Here is a 23,801-nt window from a genome sequence, read left to right as displayed (position 1 = left end):
ATTTTGTGACAAGAGCATCTAATTTTTTTTTTTAATGCAAGAGAAGTGGAGGACTGTGAAAGGACTTTCCAGAGTGGATTAGTGTGTGTTTTATTAAGAAAAAACAGTGGCCAGGATGGAAACAATGTACTTGTCTCTCTTGATCCCCTTCCTTTTTATACGTCTTCAAGGGTTTTTTAGATTAAAAAAAGCTCCCCAAACACAAGATGTACATGAATTGAAAAAGGAATACTTCCCATTGCCATATATCATAAAGGCTATTTCTCTAATAGACATCACCACAAAAATGTAACTTGCAACAATCTTTTCAGCCTTCAAAGAAGTAAACTTTTCTTATCAGTTGCACCAGATTACTTTCTCCGGTAGAACAGGAAACATCTGAGGGTATTTAAACCCACCTTCCAAGTTCTGCTTCAATATTGACTGTACAGGTAGAGAAATCATGGTTAAATGTTTGCCATCGAAGGCAATATATCATACTTTACATGTTTGCGTATTGTCAGCAAGAATAAAAAGGCGGTCCTTATATACAGCTTTTCTTCTACGCTCATTTAGAGCTTCTCTTCTCTGACAAACAGCCACTCACACTTCCTCTCTGCGATCTGCTTGCGAAAGACCATGGACAGGGGTAAGTATGATAGTTACCTTTTCTGAGAGTTCAACTCCTGTGTAAGTTCTTAATGTCCAAAGAATAATCTTTCTGCTCACATACATCAGGAAGATAGACAAGGGCTCATATTGCCTCTCTTAGTTTCCTTAAGATTATGAGGAGAATTGACGGTTTCGAATGATAAATCAGAGGTACAAATCTCCATCTATGTGATGCTTACATATTATAATAAAATATTCTTCTCTTTTAATCGGATAACTTGGTTCACTAATGATTGAAATATTTTACACACACACACATCTCTAAATACATTTACATATATATGTCATGTTATTTCATCATTAATTAGAAATAAAATGCAAATTACAAAACAGAGTTTTTAAAAATGTAGCAATCTACATTATGACTGCACTGCTATTAATTATATTAAGATATTTAGTATATTAGCTTTTATAGTTCAATTTTAATCCCTTTGTATATTACCTTATTACATTTTGATGCATGTTATATTTTATTACTTTTAACATATATACTATGGGTCTTATCAAGGTGGGTGGGTCACAGAGGACCATACAGCTATGGGGCTGGTTGCTGTCTTGAAAGCCCCCCATGCACACTTTTTAATTATCTTTTAACATTGAAGTTTAATCATTCTCACTTTTCTTTAAATTTTATACACTGTTTTTATATTTTAATATTTTATTTGTACACCACTCAGAGTTCCTCTGTGAGAAAGATGAGTGGTTCAAAAATTTCACAAATAAATAAAAAATAAAATATATGTATGAGAGCAGTTTAATTCTAATTACATTTTTAGCTTAACTATACTTACCTGCTGTTGCTAGTTAAAAATGTTGGTTTGTAGTTATCTTATAATTTCCAGGTTATTTATTTATTTATTTGTTTGTTTGTTTGTTTGTTTGTTGTATAATTCATTTGTATAACTTTTGGGCATAACCTGCTTCTTATGTTGTATTGCTAATCTATTGCTATTGATATAGTTTATTTATTTAGAAGGGATATATGATTGACCGTTTTATGCAACTTAAGTCTGGGCAGCTCACAAAAATATGAAACAGGCAAGAAAGCAAAGCCATAGAATCAATGTCCCATAGCATTCATATTTCAAATATAAACACACTGGGCTATTAGCTCAATACTTGAGGGATGAGCCAGGTCTTGATCCTCTCTTAACCCCTGACTAGCAAGAATCAAAATAAATGTATCAAATTGAAAAATAACAAATTCAGGCAAGTTGTTTTAGGAAAATAACTCCAGAGCTGAAATATGTCTAAAAAGCCAATTAGAGATTTTCCAATTCCATTTTTCTTTTGGTTTTTGAATCACTTCAGTTGTTGCTTTGGACAAACAAAGCTACTTTTGTGAATCTAAAGCAGATAACAGTGAGTTCTAGCTCCTTAACCAATTTTGACTATTCGGAAGAAAATTTGGCGGCAGGGGTCATTTAGGAGGGAGATAATTGTCTTTATGGTAGGGTACTTGGTAGGGACAACAAGTCTCCTATTCATCACTTTTCAACCCCTTGTCAATAGAACAATCTAGTGAAACATTTTGCTAGCCAACATCTCAGAATTAATTATCTAAGAAAATATAAATCTCCAACCACACCCAAATCATTAAGAAAAGACAACACAAAGTAACCCAGGTTACCCAATGCTTCTTGGTGCCCTCCAGCTGGATTATCCCAGATTCTGAAAACTGAAGCCCAAGAAGGCGCCAAGCTGTGGAAATTTTGGTAACCCATTCTGCCTTTAATTTGGGCTTAGACTACTCAGCAAGTAATACAATTATGGTTCTCTTTCTTTCTCCCAAGAGGGCTTCTTATGCATCTGTTGTATTCTCTTCTCCTCTAGATCGACATCTGAAAGCTGCATTCCTCTGGAAGCTCCCTCTCCTTTTCCAGGTACAATATAAAGCTGATGAAAACACTGCGTATCTTCTAACTCCAACCCTTCAGTTGAATTTATGTTGTTGTTGGGAGAAAAGCAAGCCTAAACCTACCCACCCTCATCCTTCTTAATGTTCCTTGCTCATTCTTTTCTTTGGGTGCCATAAATGTTACAAATGTGACAATAAGGGAATAGATTGGGTGATATAAATGAGGGATCCTAAGTCATCATGGCTTAATATGCCATATGAATTAAGTCCCTACAATCTGTAAACTATGGATTATGACTTAACAAGAAAGTTGAGCCCAGCTGCTGAACCATCAACAAAACAGGTTATGTTCACTGTTTTATAAGTTGTTTTTTGTGCTTTTTTGTACACAAATAAGTTAATGAAAAGGAGGTTTTGCATAACCAGCTATTGTCAGAGGGATGGCCCTCCCTCTCCAGAGAGGGGCGGCATACAAGTCTAATAAATTATTATTATTATTATTATTATTATTATTATTATTATTATTATTATTATTAAATTATTATTATTCTCTTCTCTCAAGACTAGCTTTTATACTTTCCAGAAGTGTCTTTTTCATCACTTAGAAAACAAAAGGTGAGATCAGTAGGTTTTTGATCCGACAAACATGGAACATCTTGTTTTTAAACCAGCCAATGCTGACTTGTTATTCCTCAAATGTGTTTCAATATGTCCTCTTCCCTTTGACCCCACCCTGCATGGCATAGACTAGTGTTGGTGGGTTTGCAATTGAATTCATGGGGTGAAGATTGCAAAGCACAAATGTAATTGCTAAACAACAAACCACATCTCCCCAACTTCATGGGATAATCTTGATGAAAACTTTGTGGTTAGGTTGGTGGCAAAGTTTCACTTAAACACTGTGAATTGATTCTTCTTCTTTCTCTTGGCACACTCACTTTCACACAGGTAGAGAGAGCCCAAGGATAGTTGCCTTGTCCTCTTTCCTTTTTAGGCAATGCTGCTTCAAGTAAACCCACAGGATGTGGTTCTTTCACTCAATCCAGCAGAGTTCAGTAACTGCAAACCAAATCTTTGACTTGCACCCAAAGTTAAAACCATGACCAAAAAATTGAACCACTTTTTTCTATCGGGGTGGAATTTGTACCCCCATCATTAAGAGAGTACAAACATTTCAATCTAGAGTTGCAAAGGCTTAAAAATTATTGCTGTGAGTAGTATAAATCTGTGCCTTGTACAATTTTATTCTATTAGGTCTGAGATTTATGCATCCTGTATACCAGAGGTCCCCAACCTTTTTTGCACCAGGGACCGGCTTTAAGCTAGACCAGTTTTCCATGGCCCGGTGGGGGGGGGGGGAGCTAGCTGTCAGCGGCGCCATAAAAGGGGCGATCAAGAGAGGAATGGGTGAATGAATGGACGGAGGGTGGGAAGGAAGGAAGGAAAGAGGGAAGGGACAGGAACAGAAGAAGGGTGCAAAGGAAGCAAGGAAAGGTGTGAAAGGGGAGAGTAAGAGAGGAAGGAGTGAAAGAAGGGAATGAGGGAGGAAAGAAGGGAGGAAGGAAAAGGAAAGCAAGAAATGGAGGGAGGAAAGGAAGGAAGGAAGGAAAGAAAGAAAGAAGGGGGGAAGGGACAGGAACAGAGGAAGGAAGCAAGGAAACTTATGAAAGGGGAGAGTAAGGGAAGAAGGTAGGAAGGAGAAAGAAAAGAAGAAATAGAGGAAGGGAAGGTAAAAGAGAGAAAGAAAAAGAGCAAGAAAGAGAAAGAAAGAAAGAAAGAAAGAAAGAAAGAAAGAAAGAAAGGCAACTTCAAAGAAAGGCTCACTGAGCATCTCTCACTCTCTCTCTCTTTCTATCCCTCTTTCTTTCTTTCTCTTCCTTTCTCTCTCTCCTCTTCCTTTATCTCCTCTCTCTCTCTCTCTTTCTCTCCCCCCTCTCTCCCCTTTCCCTCTCTCTTTCTCTCTCTCCCTCTCTTGCTATCTCTCCCCCCTTTCCCTCTCTCTTTCTCTCTCTCCCTCTCTTGCTATCTCTCCCCCCTCTCCCTCTCTCTTTCTCCCTCTCCCTCTCTTTCTCTCTCTCCCCCTCTTTCTCTCTCTTCTTCTCACTTTCTCTCTCTTGTTTTCTTTCTGTCTCTTTTGCTTTCTCTCTCTCTCACTCTTTCTTGTTTTCTTTCTCACGCTCGTTCTCTCTCTTGTTCTCTCTCTTGCTATCTCTTTCTCCCCCCTTTCTCTCACTCTCTCTTTCTCACTTTCTCTCTATCTTGCTGTCTGTTGCTCTCACTCACTCTCGTTCTCCGTTCTTCTCAGCGGTGACGCGCGCACGCCCTGCCCGCCTCACCTTTGCGAGAGCACTTTCGCCCCGGGCTCTCAGCAAGGGGGTTTGCAGGAGAGGTGGGGCCGGCGAAGGTGATATTCAATGTCGGGGGCGCACAGGCGGTTGCATGCGCTCCCTATCTCCCTGCTAGCCCACTCGGAATATTCAAAATAAGAAAAGCCTTCGCCGGCAAAGGTTTTTCTTATTTTGAATACTCCGAGTGGGCTAGCAGGGAGATAGGGAGCGCGTGCAACCGCCCGTGCGCCCCCGACATTGAAGACCTCCGCTGAGAAAAGCCTTTGCCGGCATTTCCTCTCGGCGTCAAGGAGGCGCAGCGGCGGGCGGAGAGAGGGAAGGGGGGGCAGCGGCGTCCCTCCTGGCCTTGGCGGGCCGCCCGACCCTCCCCACCTCCTGCAAACGCGGCGGGCGGCGGGGGGAGAGCGAGGAGCCGGTTCCGGCGGGCGCGGGGCTTGGCTGGCTGGCGGGAGGAGCGCCGCTGGTGGTGCGGAAAGGCCGAGGGGGCCCTGGCACCGCAGACCGGCTGAAAACCCCCAACGGCCCGGTGCCGGTCCGCGGACCGGCGGTTGGGGACCTCTGCTGTATACAATAGATAAATTACATTGTCTTGTGCCTCTTTCAAGGAGCTAAGAAGCATCCCAATACCAACATTGACCCCCAACCAATTTCAAAGATTTCTACCACTGTCATGCAGTTTTGTTCCACTAATCTGTATCCAACAGATAGTTTCATACAAAACCTGGATGATGATGATGATGATGAAAAAGAAGAAGACAGTTCAATCATAAGACAGGTTCCTTCCCATTGCATCATTCTTTTTTCATTCTCTTCCACCTGTCACTGCAGTGCCCTCTTTCTACATCTCTCTGTTTGCCCTTCCTAAGTCCCTCCATCTCCCCCAGTTTTGCTAACAATTTAGCCCCTATTTTTGCATCCCTTCTATTTCCAGTTTTCAGATACTTTATCTTGTTCTGCTCCCATTATTTTTTCTCTTCATTGCTCCATCCTTACGTCATCTTGAATCAATGTATTTCTCATTCCCATTATGGTTTCTAGCTTTGCACTTCAATAACACTTGCTAGATTGGGTGTGTATGTACCTACCTACCTACACACATAGAGGGGGGGGGGCAATTCTAGGAGATGAATTCCACACATCTTCAAACTAGCCCATTTGAGAAACTCTGCCTTAGACAATGTCTGATTAATCAGTGGAAGAGCACTTTAGTACAGTCATAGCTAAAAATAACTTAAATCTTTCTCATTCCTCAATTATGGATGAGAAGTGACAAAAACATTTCAAAGTTTTATGAGAAAACCATAACAAAAGAAATGTGTGTGTAAAAAGAGAGGGGGGATTCAGGACTTGTTTGTACTGTTGTTAAATATGAGCAGGGAAAGTTCCATAAACTACGTACAATCCAGTTCCTATTTACCTTGTAGAAATAATACAATTTGAATTCAGTGGGACTTTACTTCTGAAATAAACATATTTCAAATGGCTACCATCCTCCAGTCTTGAACAAATCTTGTTCTTGTTCTATTCATTGTACCCTATGACAATCATTAAATGTTGTATCTCATGATTCTTGACAATTTACGGTATCTTTTCTTTTATGCACACTGAGAGTATATGCACCAAAGACAAATTCCTTGTGTGTTCAATCACATTTGGCCAATAAAGAATGCTATTCTATTCTATTCTATTCTATTCCATTCCATTCCATTCCATTCCATTCCATTCTATCCCATCCCATCGCATTACATTCTTCCCCATTCTTTGTATAATGGAATAGAAACTCTATCAATTTCCAGTAGAAAATTCTAAATTTGGGGACTTACTATCAACACACCATTGTAACAGTTTGAGACAGCTGTTTCATAAAAGCTTTCACTGTAAGTGAAATCTAAGCACTCCGATAGACAAAATGTTACTTGCATAACTTTTGTTCCCCTTGCACAACTTTTTTTAATAGCCAGTATTCATGTGCAGATAAATCAGAAGTCTGAAGGATTTATTTATTTGTTGTTGTTGTTGTTTTAAATTCCTTAGCTATCCATCTCAATCCAACTGATGAACTCTACCTTCTCAGCATCTTTTTTGCCATCTAGATATAATACTTGCATTGGAATGGAGAAAGATTTTGCATATTTAACCCTTAGTAAAATCTAGTTGAACTAGAAAATGAAAAGTAGGTGAGAAGAGCTGAAAAAATAACCAGCAATGGAGTAAATGGGACTAAGAATAAAAGTGATGAAATAATTTGGAAAGAAATTGAAGTGTAACAAAGCAGTACCATCTGCGAAGATTGTAATGATATGACAAAAATGGAATTTATATCAAAGTTGTAAGTGTTAATATTCTAGAAAAAAATCATGGAAAAACCTGAAAATTGCTTTGACAACATTTAAAAATGTTATGGCAGCAGGTATAGATGATCCAACTGGAAAAATATTAAAATATGGATGTGATTTCATTTTTTGATAATTATGCAATATTTTAGAATTAGTTTGAAAGCTACTTCCAAGCCAGACATTTAGAAGAAGGCTGTTCTTGCTCCCTTTTACAAATAAATAAACATTTTTACAAAAAGGAATATTTGTTGATTTAGGGAAAGCATCTGAATTATGTTTAGCTGAATATGGAGTTCAAAATTGGTTGCTGAATACAATGATCCATATATGATTAAAGTAAAAGTATATAAGAGGATAAATAGAAAGCTTACCTAATGTTTAGGTAACAAAATATAATGTGATTAAAAAATTAATCATAGTAGGGTATGATTGAGGATATCCCCTTGAAAGATTAATGGTAGTGATGACATTTGAGATGTTATTATGGCTTGAACACAGATAATGTAGCTCTGCTGATTGCAACCCAAACAATTTGCAGCAAATTTTAGTCTGTGTCAAATGCATCGCAGAATATTTAATGTTAATTTTTGAACATTATTAATTTGAATATTAATGTTCAGAAACCCTACTATTTGTTAGGGAAAATGACTTCAAGGATATATAAATAAAATACTTTAAATAGATGTATTTGTATGCCAGGATAAAAGGCTTTACTACAGGTCAGAAAATGGATAGATAAATGTTAAAATTCTGCAAATACTGTAGTAGTAGAAAAATAATGGATTATATGTGACCTATAAAGCTTGTTAAAGACCTGTGTATTAGGAACTGAGATTTGGGTAAGTACAGGAAACTGAATGCAATAAGAATGGTATACTTAAGAATTATGTAAGATTTTTAAAAACTTTAAAAGTGAGGAATGACTGGAAGGAAGGAAAGAAGGAAGGAAGGAAGGAAGGAAGGAAGGAAGGAAGGAAGAAGGAAGGAAGAAAAACATATACGAGAATCAAAAAGGGCTGAACACAAATAAATCCAGGAAAGCAGAGTGAACCAGTTGAGTGGAAAGGAAAGATTCAGAAAACTTTGGGTGGTTACAGTAGATGAGCTGCTAAAAAAAAAAAACCCAAGCAAAAAAAAAAGGGAAGACAAGAAGCTTAAAGAGCAAAAGACAATTTGGTGCAAGCATGGGTGATCGGCAAGAACAAAAAAGAAAAATACTATAATAAATAGTGTTGGGTTTAACTGGGCTTAGATTGATTTTTTGGGACACATTGGGAGGTCGAATGACCATTTCACAGGGGTCGCCTAAGACCATAGGAAAAGACAAATTTCTCATGGTGTTAAGAACTAAAGCTTCTATTCTGGTTGGGGGTCACCACAAATTGAGGAACTGTATTAAGGGGTCACGGCATTAGAAAGATTGAGAACCACTGCTAGGTTCTCCAAGTATGGGATGAAACATTACTCCTTCATCTTGGGGATTTGGGGAAATATAGACTAAAAACTTCTAACATTTAACTACATTAAACTATTATTTTCTAGGATTATTTGGAGGAAAGTTGCCATAATTCAACTGAAATAAAACTAATATTAATTTATCATGTTTATGGTCCCTAAAGAAGAACACTCAAAGAACAGGCTATTCTTACCTAAATATCGTTTCCTTTGCAATACAAAAAAAAAAAATCTCAACTAAAAGAATATGAGTACATAAAAATAATAACCCATGTTGTATCTCCCTTCTAGTTCTGCAAAGGTGAGAACTACAGCTTTGGTGAAAATGCTACTACAGAGAACCCAATTGCAATTGACTATAGTTCCCAATTTGACTACAGTCAACATGAAGAGATGTGCGAGAAAGAAGAGATCCGGAAATTCCGTGCTATTTTTCTTCCTGTTGCCTATTCCTTGATATGCTTTGTGGGACTGGCAGGCAATGGTCTGGTTATGGCAACCTACATCTATTTCAAGAGGCTCAAGACAATGACTGATGTCTACCTGTTCAATCTGGCCTTATCAGACATCTTCTTTCTTTTGACTCTCCCATTTTGGGCTGTCAGTGCAGCGAAGCACTGGGTTTTTGGGGACTTTGCATGCAAAACCATCTATCTCATCTGCCAGATGAGTTTCTTCAGTGGCATGTTGCTTCTTCTCTCCATCAGCATTGATAGATACTTTGCTATTGTTCAGGCAACTTCAGCTCACCGCCTTCGGTCCCAGCGAATGTTTGCCAGCAAAGTTACTTGTTTCTTGATTTGGACATTGGCTTTTATTTTTTCAGTTCCAGAAGTGGTCCATACCAGAAGTTACGAAAGTCCTCCATACCCACCACAATGTTTCATCACCACAGGTGATCATAAAGCCTTAACTATCAGTATAAGAGTATCTCAGATGGTCTTTGGGTTTTGCTTACCTTTATTTGTAATGACTTTCTGCTACTGTGTCATCATCAGAAATTTGCTGCAGCCCCACAGCTTTGAAAAAAAACATGTAATCAAAATCCTTGTTGTGGTCATGATAGCTTTTGTTCTCCTTCAGCTCCCCTACAACTGCATCATAGTCCTCAGGACTATTTCAAAATATAACCGAACCACTGGCCAGTGCGATGCCACCAAGACCCTAGATGTGGCTAATGATGTGACTTACAGCTTGGCTTGCTTCCGCTGCTGTCTCAATCCATTCCTGTATGCTTTCATAGGGGTTAAGTTCCGCAATGATGTCCTCCGACTTCTTAAAGATCTGGGCTGCCTCAATCAAAAGCAGCTCTGGCAATGGTCAACAAACCAGAAGAACAGTAGAAGTTCTGTTCCCACAGAAACTGACACCACAACTTCTTTCTCCCCATGAGATGCTGGATAATGAGTATCGCAGATGTCAATTTCATGGGTGCTTGGAAAACAGCTTTCATCACCCATCATCAGAGATTGAACCAGGAGATCTTTTAGGTCTCCTTATTGGTGGGAGTATTTTCACAGAACCTGAAGAAACCCAAATAAATTGGTCAACTCAATTTATCTAGATGAAATTTGCTAAAAAAGCAAAAAGCAAGAGAACTACAGAAAGCTATCTGCAGATCTTAAACAGGAGAACCATGCCATAACTACAGAGAAGTCAAAGTATTTTCTTTTAAAATTGAAGAGGGAATTAAGAATGGTAACATTCAGGAGGCCTAATTAAAAAAACCTTTCAGATATAAAATGGTGACAATTACTTGGCTTTTCACCAAGCTGAAGAACAAGCAGGTGTATGATTTCCCCCCCCCCCCTTCTTCCCTCCTCTCTGAAATGTATATGTTATTGTTGCAAAGAGGGGGGGGAAGCCCAAATGATTACTGAGTTCGATCCATTTCCCCAAAAAGCAGCGTGAAAATGCTAAAATGTTAAACTTCCATAAAGCTATTTTCATATTTTCTCAGTAAAGTTGATATATAAGAACAACAGCGAGGTGTTTATGTAGAATGATTCATATTTCCTTTTAATTTTACCTTGTATTATTCCACAAACTTTTCCATGTAATGTTTGTATTTTTTTATTTTTGTCTTTTTTCTCTTTTCTCTTTTAACATTAATGAATAATAAACAAACTTATAAAACAGTCTGGCTTAAGCTTGGATTTCTATACTGAATGGTACATTTTATTAATAATACATTAGAATATGCATCATTTGTGTTGAGGGGAAGAAATATGGATGCATCATTTAAATATTATATTCAAGATTGTCACTAGATGTTATCCCATTTGCTTCTAATCACAGAATAATCACATACTTGCGCTTTCCAGGCTATGATGGGCCTAGATGTAGCTCTCTTATGATTCTATAAAGCAATTTCTTATGTAATTCAATATAAGATTAAGTAATACCATTCATGTCCATTTTATTTTTATTTTGTAATGAGAATAACTATGTAAAAATCTGAGCAACAGTATCCAGGGAACGGAAGAATGGGAAAGTTAGAATCCAAAAGATTCTCCTACTTTTATGCTACACCATGAACTTTCCAACTGTTGCTTCCCCAAATTTACTTTTAAAAGGAACCTGCAAAGTTGCAGGAGTTTTTCTTGATATGCAAATATTAGTTTTGCAGAAAGGCAGAATAGTTACAGCCCCAAAACAACAACACCAAAACATCAACACCTGCCACTGATGAGGCATGGTTCTGGCTGATATTTACATAAAAATTCAGAGGTCATTCTCAGTCCTATTTTTGTCTGCTTCATTTTTTGCCTCCCACCTGTACATTTTATTGACTGAAAGACTAGTAGGAAACATTTCCTTCCTTCTGGAAGTAGAGACAGAGGGATAGGTATTGGAAAAGAATAAAAGAAAAAACTGAGCCTTCAATCTTCAACCACAAGTCAATGATCATTTCCATTTTTCAAGATGTGATTATTGAAAAACTCCACTTCTTTATGAATCACTAGTTCCCGGTACTAGTTCTTTTAGTATTTGCAATGAATAGAATTATCAAATCTGGCTTTGATAATCCAGATGAGCACAAGACAATTTTAAAAAAAGATTTTGAGTGTGCAGACCTGGCCTAATTAACAAATGACACATAGAGAAAAGTTCAAATGTTGAAAGAAATATTTTATGCTCTGTTTTCAATCATAAAGTTACAACAATTGAACTCAGACCAAAGACTAAAGATATCCAATAGTTTATTTGAGGGGGGAAATAGGCTTTCTCAGAAAATGATATTTTTCCCCACAGAGAGCATAAACTTTTGTATTCTCAAATTGCAATGTTTTATAAATAAATCCTACTTCCTATCCTCAAATTATTATAAATTATTATAGTATTATACATTACATTTTTTTCAAATATACTTACATTTTTAAGCCAAAAGGATGATCTATTTTTAAAGCTCAATTGTACACAAATGATGTATGTTATATATGTGTATGAATTGAGTGTATAATATCAATTCCTAGAAAGAAAGAGTAGTAATGATGCTTGTGAAATACAGTGGCACCTCTACTTAAGAACTTAATTTGTTCTGTGACCAGATTCAGAAGTAGAAAGGTTTGTAAGTAGAAGCAATTTTTCCCATAGGAATAAATGTAAAAGCAAATAATGCGTGCAAACCCATTAGGAAAAAAATAAAAGCTCAGAATTTGGGTGGGAGGAGGAGGAAGAAGAAGAGGAGGATGACAGGTGAATCAAAAAAATCCAAAACTTTAAGGCTTAAAAAAAAAAGAGGGACTCTGAGGCAGCGAGGTTTATTCCCTCTCCAAGTGCCCAGAGAAAGGAAAATGCTTCATTCGCTTTGGACTGCCAAAGCCTCCTTAAGCACCACCGAAAGGTTCCTCTGGCAGCCCAGAAAAGCCCAAGATGGCTGGGATTAAAGGGGAATGGCAGGAAACTGGCCAAGCCTTCATGCCACTCCTGGGAAATTTTTCCAGGTTTTTTGGGTTCATAACTAGAAAATGGTTCTTGAGAAGAGGCAAAAAAATCTTGAACACCCGGTTCTTATCTAGAAAGGTTCTGACGTAGAAGCGTTCTTAAATAGAGGTACCACTGTACGTTTATTATTTTTAGATATTTTTAAAGTTCCATTTTTATTATTTTTACAGATAATTCAAGGTGGTACACACAATACATGCTCCTTTTGTTTTTCTCATAAGCACAAATCTGGGAGATGAGTTGGGCTGGCTTTCATACCTAAGGCAGAACTATAGCTCTCAGTCTCCTGGTTTCTAGTCTAATGCCTTAATTTATTAGACCAAATTTTGCTAAGAAGCAGAATTGTTCTACTCCTTTGTCTTTCAGATGCATTAATCACTGAAGAAAAGGTGAAGTGAAACTCTTTGTGTAACTGCTGTAACAATGTGAGTTTCCATCCTCACTTCACATCTTGCTTGCTCATTCTACTTCCCAGTCATGTACAGTATATGAAGCTGTTGAAAACATAAATAGAAATCACTTTTGGACTTGCCTATGTTCAGATATTGGCTGATGAGAAAATGAGAAATGAAATTTTCTGGCTCTGAAAGAAATAGAGTATGCATTTTAAAAAACAGAAGAAAAAAATGTGAAAACTGTCAAGATCCTACAGATGCACTATCAAGGAAATTCCATTTTTGTGACTGGTTTGCACTGTGCAGATTGGAGGGGGGAGAAAGAAAATATTCAGTGATTTGTTTTTATGAACATGAATATTTTAAGAACCACTTCTTTATTGGAAATGTTTAAGGATTAGGAACTAACATAAGGAACTTAAGTGCCAAGAATCAAAATCACAGAAATGAATAGCTTTGAATTAAATTGAATAGCCATAGAGTGGCTTCAAACTTGTGATACATGACAGTGTGATTTGTTTAACTGTACCTCACTACATATTATAGGAATTCAGATATTAGGGTGGATTAATGGTGAAGTGTGATTTAGTGTGTTACTATCATCCACTCAAAGTAACTGAAGGTTACTTTTAAAACCATGGTTAAATGAACCACACACATGTATGAACCAAATCACTGCATTTTTTCAAAACTATTTGAAGCAAGTCATTTTTTAAATATCTATATTCAAACTAAGCCATAATAAATCAACATTGGCATGGCTTACCTGGTAATATTTATCCATCTGGTGATTTGCCATGTTTAATTTATCGCTACGTGGCAGTGGTGAAATCCAATTTTTTACTGTGGGTGGGGCTTGGTGAGTGGGGTAGGATTCCCCTGCAACATTGCAAAAACACGGAAGTCTGGAGGTAGGGCATCCCAGCGGCGGTGGGTTCATAAGGTGAAAATAGTTTGGAAGAAGAGGCAAAAAACCTTAAACCCCGGGTTCGTATCTCGAAAAGTTCATATGATGAGGGGTTCGTAAGACGAAGTATCACTGTATCTCTTAGCCCAAACCTTAGCCCAAACCTTTTCCCACATATCATTAGCTCAGCTTGAGTGACATATCCACTTTGCTGTAATTTATTCAGCAAACCAAATTTATTTTTAAAATTATATTTACAGTAGTGCAAAGAGGCTTTATACATAAAGTGGAACATTAAGGCTAATAACATCAGCTACTTCTCCAGTAATTTCCTGCCATTCCAGCTAGGAATGAAAGCACAAGATAGAGCTTCTATATCCAATCCTTTGCTTTTTGGGCCATAGTCAGATTTGAGTAAATTAATTCAATGAATCAAACTGAATTAAATTAAATGCTCCCGGAGGGGACCAAGTCCAGCAGTATTGAAATAAAAAAAACAACAGCACGAGTTATGCTATCTCAAAAGTCCAACATTTGATATGGAGTTGAGGGAAAGAGTACGATGAAAATAGAAGATAAATTTCAGAAAAAAATATTTATTTAGATAAATAAACGTTCATTTTATATTTTAGAAATGAACATTTCAGGCTCAGGATAAAAAATGGACCAGTGCTCCCCTAGCTACAGACGACCCTAACCTATTCTTAATTGTATTTTTAATTCCCATAATGCCTCAGAACCCCATTATGACTGCTTTTGCATATAATATTAAGCACTAATGTGGCTTGCCTAGTTTTAGTTTATCTGTTGTATGAACACTTCTTCAGTAACTCAAAGTTAAGCAAGCCATAGGTTGGGGTAATAGGTCCAGCCCTTGCCACAATAGAGATTTATTCAAATGAGTTTTGAAAAGAATAATATTTGGGTATGAGAAAATGTTCCTCTTCTCCCATTGCCTCTTGGAGTTATGTTATAGTGTTATCAGGGATGGGCTACAGCCCGGACAGGGGGGGGGGGTGTAGCGAAAATGGAGTTCTACCCCAAAACACCCAATTTGCACTGAAAGATGTTGAAAGAAAATGCAGGGTGTCCTGCAGAAGCCACGCCCACAGTGTGGTAGTAAAAACTTTGGTAGCCTATCACTGAGTGTTATATAGTGTCATTTAGCACCTCATAAAGAATTAAACATTGTAGACAGCATCAAAATAAATACTTTGTCACTTCAGCGTTGTCCCCACCAATCAAAATAGCTGACATTATCTCCTAATTCCACAGAGCTAAAAAACTACATTTTTGCTCATGTGGCAAATGATCACTATGGGAAGAAACCCCTTTAATATCCACATGATAATAACAAATAAAACAACTTCCCCTCCTCCTCCACCACCACCACCAAAAAAAATGCTTGCATGTGGGGCTGGTAGCAATAATTGTTACTTACTTTCGGGCATGTTTGAGGAACCTGTGGGCTTCCACAAGTTGTTGAACTACAACTTCTAGCAGACTTTCATCAAGTTAAGTAATGATAAAGGATGTTGGCTTTTATTATTATTATTTATTCATTAATATATATTCATCAAATTTATACACAGCCCATCTTATTGCATAAGTACAGTTTCCATTACTAGATCAATTTATTCAGCATTTCTTATTCAGTTATAAATTGATTAATTGATTTTTAATAATTTAATTGTTGTGTGCAATGCTTCAGAATCTAGGGAGTAAGGAAAATTTGAAAATTACATCATACAAATTAATCAACTTCAGCCTTGGAGTTTATTGAACAGTAGAGGGCAACATAACATAATCTTATTTGCTGTTCAATGTCTCCTTTTCATAGTAGGATACTATTTTTATTGATTTATTTTGTCCATTACACAATGGAGGTAAAAGAGAATAGACATGTAGTAATATATGTCAAAGGAAGGATAGAAGAAAAGATATTGCTCACAGTCACTCATGCCCTCATCACCTCAAGGTTCGATTACTGCAACACTCTCTACATGGGGCTACCTCTGAAAAGTGTTCGGAAACTTCAGATCGTGCAGAACGCAGCCGCGAGAGCCATCGTGGGACTTCCAAGATTCGCCCACGTTTCTTCAACACTCCATGGCTTGCATTGGCTGCCGATCAGTTTCCGGTCACAATTCAAAGTGTTGGTCATGACCTTTAAAGCCCTACATGGCAATGGACCAGATTACCTCCGGAACCACCTGCTACCACACGAATCCCAGTGACCGATAAGGTCCCACAGAGTTGGCCTTCTCCGGGTCCCATCGACTAAACAATGTCATTTCGCGGGCCCCAGGGGAAGAGCCTTCTCTGTGGCGTCCCCGGCCCTCTGGAACCAACTCCCTCCGGAGATTAGAACTGCCCCCACCCTCCCTGTCTTTTGTAAACTACTCAAGACTCACTTATACCGCCAGGCATGGGGGAGTTGAGATAGCTCTTCCCCCTAGGCCATTACAAGTTATGCATGGTATGTTTGTGTGTATGTTTGGTTTTATAATAGGGGTTTTTAGTTGTTTTTTATTATTGGATTGTACATGTTGTGTTTATTATTGTTGTTAGCTGCCCCGAGTCTGCGGAGAAGGGCGGCATACAAATCCAATAAATTATTATTATTATTATTATTATTATTATTATTATTATTATTATATAAGAATAAAACACGTCAATGGAGAATAGAAGAAAAGATACTGTATATGAATGGGAGAGAAGATATATGATATATAGGAAAGATTTATAGGAGAGATATATAGGAGATATATTGTTTAAACTGTATGTAGAAATCTATCCTTAGAACATCAACTGGACATTTGAGCATAGTTGACAGTAACAGTCTGCAAGGACTTTTCTAGAAGCCACAGATCCTTATAACACAAAGATTGTTTCAGTCTCCAATTCTCACTATACCCAAGGATCTTGTAGTCAATTAACATCTGTCCCAACTTCTACTTCCAGGGGAAGTACTACAAACATACACCAACTTGTAATGTTTTCACTTGAGCTGCCATGCATGTGTTTGTTTGTTTATTGGTACCTCTCCTTCATTATTTCTACAAATAACACAAGGAAGCAAACATATCCAACACGCCTTCATTCTCCTATTTTGTCCCCAAGAGCAGCAGTTTGAGGCTGAGAGAAAGGAAGAGCTAAGACTGGCCCTAAGACATTCAACTGGCTGGCATTTGCGGTTAAGGTGTGCCTGGTGCCTTAACAACTGGACCAAACTAGCTCTCTTGTTGGTTGATTTCCACTCCCACTTACTTACTTACTTACTTACTTACTTACTTACTTACTTACTTACTTACTTACTTATTTATTTGTCAAACAATTATAGGGTGATAATTATACACGCCCCTTACAGACCTCTTAGAAAGGAGGAGAGGTCAATTGTAGATAGTCTAAGGCTAAAGATTTTGGGGTTAGGAGTAGAAACCACAGAATCAGGTAGTGCATTCCAGGCGTTGATTACTCTGTTGCTGAAGTCGTATTTTTTGCAGTCAAGTTTGGAGCGGTTGACATTTAGTTTAAATTGATTTCGTGCTCGTGTGTTGTTGCAGTTGAAGGTGAAGTAGTCGTTAACAGATAGGACATTTTGGTATATGATTTTATGAACTATAATTAAGTCGGAACGGAGACGACAGAGTTGTAAGTTGTCTAAACCAAGAATTTCAAGTCTGGTGGAGTACCCAAGCTTGTCTTATCTTCCAATGAGGCTTATCCCCATCATTCCTGGTCAGGTTATTGGTTTTTCTCCATCATCACAAAAATAAATACAGTGATGGAAGAATGATAAGAATGGGGGATGGTTATCTTTGGGGTCCCCAATTGGGTAGCTGAGTTGCAGCAAAGATACGCAACAAAAATATTTGTCCAGTGATGCAAAATGTTACTAAACAGGGACAGAGTTTGAGCCAGTGACTTTATGGCTGGGTGTAGATCCATGATGGCAAACCTATGGCAGGCATGCCACAGGTGGCATGTGGAGCCATATCTGCTGGCCCGCGAGCTGTTGCCCTTGCTCACCCCCAGCGCACATGTGGTTTAAGTTATAGAATGCTTTTATAATATGATGGTTTTATCTTTATCAGTTTTATCATGCAGAGATGTAAATTGAAAATGTTCTTCTTGTCTCCTGCTCTCCCACAATATATCAATTAATTTTGCTTATCCAGAAATGATCAGATGGCAACCAGAAACACTGGCTTTTCATCTACTGCCTCTATTCTGTGGACATTTTTAACTTTAAGTCTGGATTTTAGGATTCAGAATGCCTGCTTTCCATGACCAGGTGCAGATTTATAAGCTAGAAACAGACCCATTTGATATTAGACAAAGGGTGCCTAGAATCAAACTTAGCATGCAAAAGAAATACTGTTCAAGTTCAAACTCCCAGATGCCAACTATTTTTCTGATTTTTGTACAACCGCTACCTTGTAGTATGGGTTGAATTGAGGAAAAGCTTCCAGATTTGTAAGATAGAAACAGACCCATTTGATATTAGAGAAGACAGAGGGTGCCTAGAATCAAAGCTTAGCATGCAAAGAAATACTGCTCAAGTTCATACTCCCAGCTCCCAACTATTATCCTGATTTTTGTACAACTGCTACCTTGTAGTATGGGTTGAATTGAGGAAAAGGCCAAAAATAATTCTATATGCTACCATAACGTAAGGTGGATTTATTCTGTCTTTCGATCCCCATCTTAATCACTGCATCTAACATTTTAACCATTACACCGTACTGGCTCTCAATTCACTGGTCTTTGCTTTTGAAATATCCTTATTAGGTCATTGAATCATTATTTATTTGTTTGTTTATTTATTTAATTGGATTTATATGCCACGCCTCTCCGAGGATTATGATTATGTTCCTTTTACAGTGGTAAAATTGATCTATTGACTGTCATTTAAATATTTATGTTTTTCATATCCTCCTATATACTACTGTGACAATATTTCAGGGTTTTTTTTTTTGTAATATTCAACTACACCAGATGGTTGTATAATTAAATATTGCTGCTACTGTAGTACATTCTGTGGATTTCAGAGTCCCATGTATTGGAACAAACAGTAAGCAAAGAACAATTGCGTAGATATCCCATCAAAGGTTTCTGATCGTTTAAAAGAAAATGCCAGGCAAGGATCTAGAATTTAGTTTCCTCATAGGGCTGTTTTTATTAGCATTAAAATTGCTAGTTAAGGAGATGAACAGGAAATTTAAGTTTATGGTTTCCTAGCAGCAATTTTCCCTGCCTGATTGTTGGAAAACCCAACTTCTCTGCCACTACAAGTTGGCTCAGCATATCAAACGTTTTTGCAATTTCAGGATTTGTATTTCAAGCAGTAGATTTAAAATGTAAATGTAAATTAGATGTAAAACTTTTCAACACCGCTGACAACACATTTACTCTCCAAAAAGACCTTGACTTTGTCTCAGATTGGTCTAACACCTGGCAACTTCAACAAACAAACAACAAATGTTCTACCCTCCACATCGGCAAAAAGAATCCAAACCTCATATATAAACTGAACAAACAAATTCTCACAGCCAACCCACACTCAGTAAAAGACCTTGGAATACTAATATCAAATGACCCAAGTGCTAAAGCCCAATGCAACAATATCGCCAAAAAGGCTTCTAGAGTTGTTAACCTGATCCTACGTAGCTTCTGCTCCGGCAATCTCACACTACTCACAAGAGCCTACAAAACTTTTGCCAGACCCATCCTTGAATACAGCTCATCTGTCTGGAACCCATACCACATCTCGGACATCAACACCCTTGAAAACGTCCAAAGATATTTCACCAGAAGAGCCCTTCACTCCTCCACTCGAAACAGAATACCCTACGAAAATAGACTAACAATCCTGGGTCTAGAAAGCTTAGAACTACGGTGCCTAAAACACGATTTAAGTATTGCCCACAAGATCATATGCTACAACATCCTACCAGTCAATGACTACTTCAGCTTCAACCACAACAACACAAGAGCACGCAACAGATTCAAACTTAATATTAACCGCTCCAAACTTGACTGTAAAAAATATGACTTTAACAATCAAGTTGTTGAAGCGTGGAACTCATTACCGGACTCAATAGTGTCAACCCCTAACCCCCAACATTTCTCCCTTAGACTATCCACAATTGACCTCTCCAGGTTCCTAAGAGGTCAGTAAGGGGCGTACATAAGTGCACCAGTGTGCCTTTCGTCCCTTGTCCAATTGTCTTTCCTTTATCTCATATATCATATATATTTTCTTCCTTTCATATATCTTCTCCTCTATTTTTACATATTATCTTTATATATATATTACTTCATGTCTATTCTCTTCCATATGTATTGTGTATTGGACAAATGAATAAAATAAAATAAAATAAAATTTAAACCAAGCTATTGACAAAAAAAAAAGTTCACGTCCCCTCAAATCTTAGGTTCTACTTTCTATGGCAATCTGACAGGATGCTGTTGCAATTAACCCAGATGTAAATGCCCATGCATGCACCACAATTTCTGAATTATTTTTTTCTCCTTCTTCCAAACTCTGTTCTTAGTATTTTCTTCCCAAGACTCTTCTCTTGACCAATTTATATTAATTCAACATCATATTGTAAGCTGAACTGCCAGAACTGCTATAGGACAACATAATTTATTACCTCCTTCTGCTAATTGATAAATATGTGGGATCCCAGCAACTACAGATTTTAACCTCGTTGATTTTGTCACTTTGATGACACAAAACAAGGGTCTCCAAACATGGCAACATTATCACTTATGGATTTTAATCCCCAGAATTACCCAGCTATCTCCTGCCAAGTGTGGAGGTCATTGGCGTAGAATTAGCAAAAGGAAATACTTAAATGCTGTAATGTTTAGACTTGAATTACAACTCACTGCCACTCTCCCTGCAACCATTTCCTGATAATTTTTACATTATAGTCCCTCTTGGGTTTTACTCAGTCTTCATTGCTTTGCTATTTTAATAAGATCCTTTCCATAATCCATGGGAAGAACCCTTCTCTTCGTACAAGAGTGACAGGCAAGGGCAAGAAAGCATGGGTTTCTCTCATAAAACAATAAAAATCTGGGACATATGGGTTTCATGGGTCATTGTCAGTGGTCATTTATTTACATATGCATAAACATCAAATGCAAATTATCTCATTCTTATAAAGTAAGCCATTTCCAAGTTTTCCCACAAAAAGCTACAGTCAGTGTCGTGAGAAAATCCCCACTGTGTTCCCATATCTATGTCCATGACATTTGGGTATACATAATGGCAAGGATTTCTGGTCCCAAGTGCAGGCTGATATACCCAAGCAGCTTCTTAAGGAAGGAGTTCCTTATTTGAGAGAGAGATGTTTGAGTTTGCCTTAGCTAAAGAAATTGTGAATGGTACCACAAGGAAATTCACAAGGACCTGCACACATGGGAAGTGGTGGGGGGACCCAGTGCTGGTATTCCTCCAATTTTAGCGGTCCATTTTACAAGATGGAACTTCTTAGTTGTTGCTTTGGTAGGTACATCTTATCATCTGAAAAATTTGCTGATCAATTACATATCCCCTAGCACTCAGTCTGAGGATATTAATTTACTTAATCTTCACTCCTTTCTGTGATCCCCTTATATAGAGCGCTGGTGAGACCACATTTGGAATACTGTGTTCAGTTCTGGAGACCTCACCTACAGAAAGATATTGACAAAATTGAACGGGTCCAAAGACGGGCTACAAGAATGGTGGAAGGTCTTAATCATAAAACGTATCAGGAAAGACTTAATGAACTCAATCTGTATAGTCTGGAGGACAGAAGGAAAAGGGGGGGACATGATCGAAACATTTAAATATGTCAAAGGGTTAAATAAGGTTCAGGAGAGAAGTGTTTTTAATAGGAAAGTGAACACAAGAACAAGGGGACACAATCTGAAGTTAGTTGGGGGAAAGATCAAAAGCAACGTGAGAAAATATTATTTCACTGAAAGAGTAGTAGATCCTTGGAACAAACTTCCAGCAGACGTGGTTGGTAAATCCACAGTAACTGAATTTAAACATGCCTGGGATAAACATAGATCCATTGTAAGAAGAAATACAGGAAATAGTATAAGGACCATGAGGTCTTTTTCTGCCATCAGTCTTTTATGTTTCTATGTTTCTGTTGCGCTTGGGGGCAGGATTGTGGAGTCATTAAAACCATTTGCCACCACAGTTCAGTCCCAAATGATGCTAACGCCTGTTTCTAGTGCATACAGCCTCAGGCCTGCTGAATCACTTTCCTTACTGGAAAGACAAGCCTTTCCCCACATGCCTTAGCCTAAGCTCAGCTTGTATCCTCTTCCCTTTTACATAATACTCTGCTTGCTAGGACCATATATAGTCTCCTGCCTTTATGACACTCACTACCAACAATGATGCCATTGTCAGTTCCCTCATTGAATAAAACAGCTTATTTCCTGGGGGATCTAGACAATGCATAATAGTAGTACCATGACTCATCTCCTCAGCTTGTTACATAAACCGGGGACATGTTGGGAATTGTAGCAGAAGTTTTGCATGTAATGATATCCATGATCTTTTCAGGATTTCCAGAAGGACAACAGAAGTAGAAGAGTCTTGGTCAGAAGCCCAATCTGACTTGCCATTGGAAGACCAATTGTTGATACATTTCATGGACTTGATATCTCTCTTCCCTCCATGACTCAGCACTTGATTACTTACAGATGAAAGTGTCTGTTGATTGCCTTGTAAGGCATTTGCCTTTGAGTTCATTTGAGGTAGTGGGGCGATTCTGTCTGTGCTCATAAGAGTTCCATATTTGATGCTGTAAAGTAGGGAAATGTGCAAGCATGAATTCAGAGAAAAACAATGGCCATTTAAACAAAAACATGTGTATATATGTGTTGTGGTTAGCTCTGGCCCAGCTCCTGCCCCAAGGACTGTGGATGTGGGGGAGACATCCACATGCTGCAGGCCTGTTTTGCCCCCGGTGGAATTTGCTGATGAAGGCTCCTCTGACCAAGAAGATATGAGTGACAGGGAGGAGGAGAGTGTGGCAGACAGCTCAGAAGGAGATCAATTATCTAGCTCCTCCTTGGATTCAGAACAAGAGTTAATGATACAGCCACGCATGCGGAGAGCGATGCATAGGCAGCAACAACTGAGAGATTATTATCAAAGAAAACGAGGCCACCTGTGGTTGGGTGGAACTGTGGTAATTAGTGAGGCTGCTATAAAGAGCAGCCTGTGGGTTTAGATCCCCAGGTTCAGCCAATAAGGTTAAGCCCCCACAGGGTTCCCTTTGCGTTGATTGACAAGGAGTTAGATAGGCTAATAGGGCAAGGAATCTTAGAACCAGTCTATCACGCAAAATGGGAAACCCCCATAGTATCTATACTTAAGAGTAATAGGTCTGTGTGCATCTGTGGTGATTATAAATGCACTTTGAACAAGGCACTGCAGCAAAGTGCAAACCCAGTATCTCTAATCCAACACTAATTACACACATTAGGCCTGGGCGCCATCTTTGCAAAACTGGACTTCACACAGGCATATCAGCAACTTCCAGTGGAGACCCAAATCATCGTTACCCACTGTGGGATATTTAAATGTAACAGGCTCCAATTCAGCATTAGCATAGCCCGAGGGATATTTCAGGGGGTAATGGAGTGAGATTTAAACAAAGTATCTGGAATAGTGCCTTATTTTGATGATGCACTCATCACCACCAAAGACATTAACCAATTAAGGGAAAGGCTGTGAGAACTGTTCATACATTTCTGAGCTGCAGGACTGCGATTGGATTCCTTCCACACAATAGGGTGAAGAATAAGTTGGCCAAAAGGTCCCTTTCAAAGGGAGATGTTATCATTTAGGGATACAGGAGTTTCTGAAGGCACATTACA

At 38.2% G+C, this 23,801-nt stretch overlaps 1 protein-coding gene across 1 annotated transcript; it reads left to right on the top strand.

Moving 5' to 3' along the window:
* Positions 1–544: 544 nt before the first annotated feature.
* Positions 545–10,786, top strand: CCR7 (C-C motif chemokine receptor 7). Its single transcript, XM_070766858.1, has 3 exons — positions 545–628; positions 2,485–2,534; positions 8,940–10,786. The coding sequence occupies exons 1-3, from the start codon at positions 619–621 to the stop codon at positions 10,038–10,040; spliced, it is 1,161 nt and encodes a 386-aa protein (XP_070622959.1). The 5' UTR covers positions 545–618; the 3' UTR covers positions 10,041–10,786.
* Positions 10,787–23,801: the final 13,015 nt, after the last annotated feature.

Source organism: Erythrolamprus reginae, chromosome Z, assembly GCF_031021105.1.
Source record: "Erythrolamprus reginae isolate rEryReg1 chromosome Z, rEryReg1.hap1, whole genome shotgun sequence".
Taxonomy (NCBI): domain Eukaryota; kingdom Metazoa; phylum Chordata; class Lepidosauria; order Squamata; family Dipsadidae; genus Erythrolamprus; species Erythrolamprus reginae.
This window is presented reverse-complemented; position numbering and strand designations above follow the sequence as displayed.